Here is a 9,062-nt window from a genome sequence, read left to right as displayed (position 1 = left end):
AGAAAATTAATTCTTAAAAATTATTTTAAATTCCGTTTTTTTAACTTTCCATAAAGCATGAGAAAGCCTAATGTGCTTTGCATGTGTGAACATGTGCACACAAGTTAAAAAGAAAACCAAAAAACCCAGCAAAACAACAAATTACTTATTTTATTAGTGAGTAATACTGAGATTATTTTATTGAGATAAAACAAACCAATTAGCTTTTCCTGTGAGCGGCTTCAGGTAATCTGTCAACATGGTTCGCTACTCACTTGACCCGGAAAACCCCACAAAATCATGCAAATCAAGAGGCTCTAATCTCCGGGTCCATTTTGAGAACACCCGAGAAACTGCCCAGGCCATCAAGGGTATGCATATCCGGAAAGCCACCAAGTATCTGAGAGATGTCACTTTGCACAAGCAGTGTGTGCCCTTCCGACGATACAACGGTGGAGTTGGTAGATGTGCCCAGGCCAAACAGTGGGGTTGGACACAGGGTCGGTGGCCCAAAAAGAGTGCCGAGTTTTTGCTGCATATGCTTAAAAACGCCGAAAGTAATGCTGAACTTAAGGGTTTAGATGTTGATTCTCTGGTCATTGAGCATATCCAGGTGAACAAAGCTCCCAAGATGCGCTGCCGCACATACAGAGCTCATGGTCGGATTAACCCGTATGTGAGCTCCCCCTGCCATACTGAGATGATCCTTACTGAAAAGGAACAGATTGTTCCTAAGTCAGAAAAGGAAGTTGCCCAGAAGAAAAAGATCCCCCAGAAGAAACTGAAGAAGCAAAAACTTAAGTCTCGAGAATAAATAAATCATTAAATAAAATTAAAACTTAAAAAAAAAACCCAATTAAAAACAACTCAACTTGACCGCACTTAGCTACAATATTCTTTTCTCTAAAATGATGTTATTTATTATATAACCCATACCTGAATTCTTGTACAATTTAAGTGGGGTTTTTTTTTGGGGGGTAGCATAGATTCCAGAGTGACTGGCCTTCACTCTATTAACTGATACTGTTGTTGTCGTTGATTGCCGTCAAGTCAAGCATGACTCAGAGTGGTCCTATGAATGAAAGACCTTAAACAGTCCTATAATTATAGTCGTTTCTCAAAGTTCATAGACTTTCCAGAGGCATGTTGTTTGGGAAGTGGATCCCACTCCTGCTTCCAACTAACTAATACTATTTCTTATAAATATTGTCATGTCTAGTTTTGAGTATTTCATTGTCAGTATTTTACTAAAAGCTCATTTAATGTTTATTTGTTAAATACCTCAGTCTATCATGTAGTGAGTCCTCAGGCCTTCTGCGTGTAGTCTGTCTTCTCTAAGCAATTGTGTTAATCAGATTTTCCTTAATAGTTCTTTATAATCTACTTAAGGGAAATTGTGCCCAGGTTTACATAAGCCTGATTTTAGAAAGAGTGCACATTGCTTTGTCAGGTAACAATTCCATTTCCTAAAGAAGAAAGCAATGGAACTTATTATAGTAGTTTTCACTTAGCTTTTATAAATATAATTTTGTATATACTTAATGGAAATATTGTGGAAGAAGAATAGAAAATCTCCTCTGATGTGTTTAACTTCCTCTGAAAACCCCCTGGAGGTTTGGCTATGGGTCAGTCCCAACTCAATGGTATATAACAACAACAACAACAACAGAAATATTAATTTATAAAGTCTTTACCATAGGATTCTATTTATATAACTATTGAGGGAGTAAAATTGAAGGAAAGCTATGGTTGCATTATTGCATTCTTTCTGGTGATGACTGGAAGGAGAATCATTGTATTGGATTGTGAGAGTATTAATGTAGACCAACTTAACTATGAAAATTAATAAGGATGAGAGAAGAAATAGTAAATAAAGATGACAGAAGAAGAATGGATACCATTAAGTTGTGATGTTGGAGAAGAGCACTGAGTATCCCATGGACTGCCAAAAGAACAAACAAACAATCTTGGAGAATGTTCAGCCAGAGTGTTCCTACAAGGCAAAGATGATAAAGCTTTGTTTGGCATACTTTGGACATGCTGCTAGGAAAGGCTATTACTTGAAGAAGGATCTCTTGCTTTGAAAAGTGGAGGTATGGGATGACAAAAGACAAGAACTTCAACCATGTGGATTGGCACAGTGACTGAAGCATTGGGCTCAAGTATGTCAGAGGTTGTAAGGATGGCGCCGGAGAAGACAGGGTTCAGATTTGTTCCTAGGGTCACTGTGAGTTGTATCATACTCAACTCAACAGCACCTAACAGTGACAACTATGAAAAGGATATAGCTCATGATGATTTGAAAGGCAATTCTTATTCTATGAATTTGTAAAAATCAGTGCTACTTATTTTATAGTATGTCAAATTTGTCAGACATGGCATCATAATTTTACGTTATGGATTTTTTAATCCTCTTCTCTCAACAGAATGTCTGTGGAGTTTACCTTTCAAGATTTCTTTCCTAACCAACTAAATCTGACCTCACTATGTGGATAAGCAGGAATACGTGAAAAAGCTGTATTATCTTATACACAAGGGGATTGACTAACTCAACATTCCAAAAGGGGATTTGTCTATCTCAATAAAGCACAAGGGGATTGACTAGTCTGGACAAGAAATTGAACAGCTCTGTCTATCCCATATGAATTTCAAAACCATCTCAGGAACAGGTCTGAAGCATTGGGCGTTAGTAAGAAAAGACTGGATGAGCTGTGGGAGGATATCAAGAATATGATCCAGGAAGAATACAAAGGTCATAATAAAAACAGAGGAGGAAGAAAAGGCCAAGATGGATATCAGATGAAGGTCTAGATATTGCACTGCAGCACTAAAAAGCCAAAGAAAGGGAAGAAATGAAGATATTAAGGAGTTGAACAGAACATTCCAGAGGGCAGTGTGGGAAGACAAAGTATTACAATGAAATGTGCAAGAAGCTGGAGTCAGAAAATAAAAAGGGCCAAATTCACTCAGCATTTCTTAAGCTCAAGAAACTGAAGAAAAATTCAAACCTCAAGAATGCTTTTGGAAAAATATTAAATGATACAGGAAACATTAAAAGAAGATGGAAAATATATAGAGTCATTGTACCAAAAAAAATTGGTGGACACAAAAGAATTTTATAAAACAACATATGTGCAAGAGACTGATGATGAAGGAAGGAGTTCAAGATGCTCTAAAAGAATTGACAAAAAACAAGGCCTCAGCAGTTGATGGCATATCCTTTGACATATTTCAACAAACAGACACTGCCCTGGATGTGCTCATCAAGTTGTGCCAAGACATCTGGAGGACAACCACCTGGCCAACTGACCGGAAGAGATACATATTTGTTCACATTCCAAAGAAAGATGATCTGAACTGAGTGTGGAAATTATCACACAGAATCACTGATATCATATGCAAGCAAAATTCTCCTTAAGATTATCCAAAAATGACTAGAACAGCACATCAACAGAAAATTGAAGTGCAGGCTGGATTTAGAGGAGGCTGTGGCACTAGGGATATTGTAGCTAATGTCAGGTAGATCGTGGCTGAAAGCAGAGAGAGTACCAGAGGAATGGCTTTCTATACTTCATGGACCATGCAAAAGCATTTGACTGTGTGGGTCAAAACAAACTGTAGTTGACTCTCAGAAGAATGGGAATCCCAGATCACTTGATTGTTTTGTGTGAAACCTATACTTGGACCAGGAGGCAGTCATCACAATAGAGCAAGGTAACACTGCATGGTTCAAAATTGGGAAGGGTGTGCATCAAGGATGTGTCATATCTCCATACCTTTTCAATCTATATTCAGAACAGATTATCTGGGAGGCTGGTCTCTATGAGGAAAAGTGTGGCATCAGGATTGAAGGTAGACTCATCAGCAACCTGCGTTATGCAGATGACACACCCTGCTTGCTGAACATGAGGAGGACCTGAAGCACTTGCTGCAGAAGGTTAAGCACTGCAGCCTTCAATAAAGATTGAAGCTCAACATCAAGAAAACAAAGATTCTCACCAGTGGGCTGATTGGCAGCATCATGATGGATGGGAGGAGATTGAGATTGTTAATAGCTTCAGTTTGCATGGCTCCACAATCAACACTCTGGTACCAGAAGTCAGGAAATTAAAAGACAAATTGCATTGGGAACATCTACTGTCAGAGACCTCTCCAAAGTGCTGAAGAGCAGTGATGTCAGTCTGGAGACTCAGGTGAGCCTGATACAGGCCATGCATGGTTTTTGTAATTACTTGCTATGCATCAGAGAGCTGGACAATGACTAGGGATGATAGAAGAATTGATGCCTTTGAGCTGTAATGTTGGAGTATTGAATATACCATGGACTGCTAGGAGAACAAATAAGTTTGTCTTGGAGAGGGTGAAGCCAGGCTGCTCCTTAGAGGCAAAATTTCTGGAGCTTTATCTGACATACTTTAGACATGTTGCAAGGTGGGATTAGTCCTTGAAGACAGACATCATACTTGGGAGGTTGGAGGGACAGTGCAGGAGAGGAAGACTCTCGATGAGATGGATTGATTCAGTCACTTGGGTTATGGGTATAGGGGTGTCAGAGACATTAAAATTGACAAGGGTTAGAGCAGGGTTTAGAGCTGTTGTACATAGGGTCATTATGAATCGCAGGTGACTCGACAGCACATAACAACAACAGCAATAATTCACATATCTTAGATCTTCCCCTTCCAGTGAAGAAGAATTAGACCTCTCCCCATCACTTGCCACTGGCAAAAAATACCTCACGTCCAGGTAAAGAGTAGCCGTGGCTGAACTAGAGACCTGACTGAGATGGAACCATGTTGGGACTGCTGCACCACACCACTGAAATCAGTGCCAAGAGACTTTTCTCAAGTTTGTTGGACACCTGGTAGTCAGGGGCCATACTTCATAGGACTGAGAACTTTGTTTCACTGATTAAGTGCAGGGGGTGAGTCCAATATTGGTAAACTTTGTAACACCAGCCTAAAGCAGTGAGTCTCAAGGCTGAGGTGATTATGAGTCAATTTTGGGTCCCATCCGGACTGTTCTTCTTCTAACCTTGATCCTATTGTCTTGACTTCCCTAATATGGTTCTGTGTGGTCTGTGAACTACTGTGTGGATTTTTGAACCCAGCAAAGCATTAAGATTGGTGTTGAGATGAGTAGAAAGAAGTATAGTTGTATAGTCGACATGTCTGTTCTCATGGCAATTGGTTTGATACTGATGCAGTTGATGGGATAGTTCCCCTCTGTGAAGTTGGTAAAGGTTAGATGTGGCCATCTCCACAAACCAGAGCTCTATAACAAAGAGACTTTAGGAAATACTTCTTTCAAGAAAAGACAAACCAAAGACCAAACTATATTATTTTTGTAAAAGCAAAGAAATTTGATTTACGAGCTTTTTCATGTTAATTTTTGTTTCATCTAGGAGATTAGACCAATTGCTGGATTTGAGAATGGAGTGTTTTAAAAGGATATTGTGAATATCATTTTGCTTCTAACTTTTTTTTAACTGAAGAGTTCATTTCATGAAGATTTGCCTTTACACTTAGTGTGACAGAAAATACTGAAGGTTTAAAGTTCCCCGGAAACTGAGGTAGCTAAGTTAGCACTCTGACATTTTAAATTTTTAAGTATCAAGATTTATTTAAGGCTTGAGACTCAGTGAAGAGTAAAATGTACTTCATTGTTTCATTCCTCTTCTTCCTTTGTTTGCCTCTATTTTCTTTGTCTTTCCCCCCTCCTTCTCCTTATTCTACTCAATTGTCAACTCATTTTCATGAAGCTGGAACTGACTTACCAGTGGACTTTGAAAGTCTGTCTATCACTTGAGAAGATATTACTCATCTCTCTCCCATGGAGTACTTGGTAGATTTGAACCACCTACCTTTGGATTCAGGTTTGGAAGCAGGAGTGTCATCAACTTCCTAAACCACATGCTTCTGGCAACTCTATGAACTTGGGGAAATTAACGATGGTCAGGTTTCAGGCCGTTTGTTCATAGGGTCAATATGAATCGTGCTTGACTCAATGGCTATCAACAACAGCCGCTTTTGGATTGGCAGCACAACTCCTTACTCACATTTATAAATAGAATCATGTTTACAATGAGGAGCTTTAGGATTTTCACATATTTTGAAGTGGATATTTTCAATTAGTAACATTACTCCCAAATCCATGTTTGATGACCGAGTTTAAATGCATTTCCCAATATCAGATCACTTGCAATCAAATCTTGGTTTTCCTAATCAATAACGATATGACAATGGAAAAATAACTTACTCTACAATATACATTATGCATATGACACAACCCTGCTAGCTGAGACTGAGGACAACCTGAAGCACTTGCTGCAGAAAGTCAACGAATGTAGCCTTCAATATGGATTGAAGCTCAAAATCAAGAAGACAAAGATTCTCACCACTGGGTCAGTTGAAAACACCATATTAGTTGGAGAAGAGATTGAGGTTGTTAATAATTACAGCTTGCTTGGATCCACAATCGAAACTCTTACTACCAACAGTCAGGAAATCAAAAGACCAATTGCATTGGGAAAATATGCTGTCAAGGATCTCTCCAGAGTGCTGAAGAGCAACGATGTCAGTTTAATACTGCCTAATCCAGTCAATGGTCTTCTCAAGTACTTATTATGCTTCAGAAAGTTAGACAATGACTAAGGATGATAAAAGAAAAATAGATGCCTTCAAACTGTGGTGCTGGAGAAGAGTCTAGAACATAACATAGACTTCCAAGAAAACAAATAGGTCTGTTTCAGAGAGGATGAAGCCAGGTCTTTCCATGGAGGCTAGGATTTTGAAGCTCTGCCTCACTTACTTTGGGCACATGGCCTGGAGAGATTGGTCCTTGGAGAAGGACATCAAGCTCAGAAGTGTGGACAGAGAGCACAGGGGAGGGAGATCCTGGATGAGATGGATTGATACAGTAAGTGAGTGATAGGGCTTTGTGTGTTGGAGTTAGACTGTCTCAGGGCAGGGAAGGGTTCAGAGCTGCTGTACATAGGATCACTATACATCACAAGTGACTCAATGACATATAAAAGCAATAGCATACTATGACATGTTTAGAGGCAGGAAAGTCATCCAATTCCTAAATAACCTGCCTCCAGAAACTCTATGAACTTTGATAAATGTCGATAGCTGTAGAGGGGCTCCAGGCCTTTTGTTCATAGGTTCGCTATGAGTAGTGCTCAACTTGAGGCAATCAGCAACAACAATAACAACAACAACCATTCTTGGTTTCATTCACCAGTCTACAAAATAAAGAACATGTTAATGTCTATATTAAGGGTTTTCTAATTAATGAAAAACAATTGATGCAAGACTTGAAATATTGCCCTGAACATGGTGTCTGACTAATACTCACTTAGTGTCCCTATAATCATCTTATTTGTATTATTAATATATAAGAGGAGCAGCCTTAATACTCATTGTCCTTGAATTAGAACCAACTTGTAGCTGACCCTCCAGGATATGTTTTTGTTTTTGTGAACCAGAGAGTCAGAACCGACCCATAGCCGACACTATGGTGGGTTTTCAGAGGAAGTTAATGGCAGGAGGAGATTGCCCATCCTTCTCCCACTGAGTCACTCCTGGCTTCGAACTGTGTACCTTAGGCTTGCAGCACAGCTTCTTTCTACTAGGCCCCTATAGCCCACTCCTGGATATTTAAAGGGGCTGTAAATTACATGGAGAAGGGAGATAGCAAATCTTTCTCCCACGGCACCTGTATGAGATTGGAACTACCAGAAGCTTCTCCTTCATGTTAGTAGTACTCATTGTGGCGTATGCCACCTTCTTCTTTCATAGAATAATATGAAGGACAGTGGGGATTTAAGATATCAAAACAGACTCTCAAGGCAGTCAAATTATTAGGTAGCATCTTTAACCTTCTGTTTCTTCGACATAAAAATGGTGATAATTATAGTGTTTTCTGTGCATCTGTTTCAAGGATTCATTGAAATAGCGCATTTTAGGCACTTCCAGTGCTATGTCCACAGTAAGCTTGTGAAATTACATCAATACAGAGCCGGGGAGGCTAACCCGGCATGCATCCCAAGGCAAAGAAACACTTGAAAATAGAGTCAAGCATGATATTAGAAATTTTGAAATACAACGAAAATTATGAAACTTTTTAAAAAAACTCTTTAAGTCCTTCGTTGTCACTCAAATACAGTACTTTTAAATGTGTGATTTATGCCTAGTTTTCAGGCATTTTGTCAATGGGTCTACATCTGCTGGCTTATTCTCTTAAGAATAGACTTCAAGCAATGACAATTTGGTGTGCTAGTTACAGATACCTATATTTTCTCCACATATAAGTTATCATGTGCTTGTTGTTTTTGCTATGTGTTCCGTAAAATTGGAACCAGCCCACTGCTGATCCTCCTACAGTTTTCAGAGGCATTTAATTGCATAGGAAGAGATTGCCCATCCTTTACCTGCAAAGCCGCTGGTGGCCTCAAACTGTGTGCCTTAGGGATTGCAGCACAGCTCCTTGACAATAGGCCACCAGAGCTCCCTATCATGCATATGTAACAAGCAAAATCAAACTTCCAGTCATTTTTGTATTTTGGAACATCTTTTGTGTGTTAGCAGTTATTCCATGTTTTGGAAAGAAAGAGGCTGAAACATAAGCATAAGCAGCTCTTAAAGGAAGAGCCTAAATCAGATGGATTGACACAATGTGTGTAACAATGGATTTGATCATATCAGATATGGTGAGGCTGGTATGGGCCAGAGTAAGGTTCACGTTTGTTGTTCTTCGGGTTGCTATGAGAAGCAGTCAATTCAAAGACACCTAAAAGTAACTATTACTGTTGTAAACCAAATCATACTAAGTGAAGTTCTGAAAACATGACAGTCTAGTCAGACAGAATTAAATTGCTTTGTTTGACTTACTTACTTTGACTGTCAGCTCTTCTGCTCAACTTCCATCTCTTCCTCTTTGGTCTGTCAATATTTCCTACAGAGTTTTCCCCGCACCATTTATGACAAAGAGCTGAACAGAAGATTCCAAAAGGCTGCTCGGAATGACAAAGCAAAATACTACAATGAAAGGTGCGAGGAGCTAGAGTCAGAAAATCAAAA

At 39.3% G+C, this 9,062-nt stretch overlaps 1 protein-coding gene across 1 annotated transcript; it reads left to right on the top strand.

The window, feature by feature from the left end:
- The first annotated feature begins 238 nt into the window (after positions 1–238).
- Positions 239–793, top strand: LOC102849780 (60S ribosomal protein L17-like). Its single transcript, XM_006892178.1, has one exon. The coding sequence runs from the start codon at positions 239–241 to the stop codon at positions 791–793; it is 555 nt and encodes a 184-aa protein (XP_006892240.1).
- The last annotated feature ends 8,269 nt before the right edge of the window (positions 794–9,062 follow it).

Source organism: Elephantulus edwardii, unplaced genomic scaffold (genome assembly GCF_000299155.1).
Source record: "Elephantulus edwardii isolate Elephantulus edwardi_28Jun2011 unplaced genomic scaffold, EleEdw1.0 scaffold00112, whole genome shotgun sequence".
Classification (NCBI taxonomy): Eukaryota; Metazoa; Chordata; class Mammalia; order Macroscelidea; family Macroscelididae; genus Elephantulus; species Elephantulus edwardii.
This window is presented reverse-complemented; position numbering and strand designations above follow the sequence as displayed.

Bases quoted from the DNA above. Each gene is read 5' to 3' on its own strand.
- LOC102849780 (XM_006892178.1), top strand. From the start codon at position 239: ATGGTTCGCTACTCACTTGACCCGGAAAACCCCACAAAATCATGCAAA.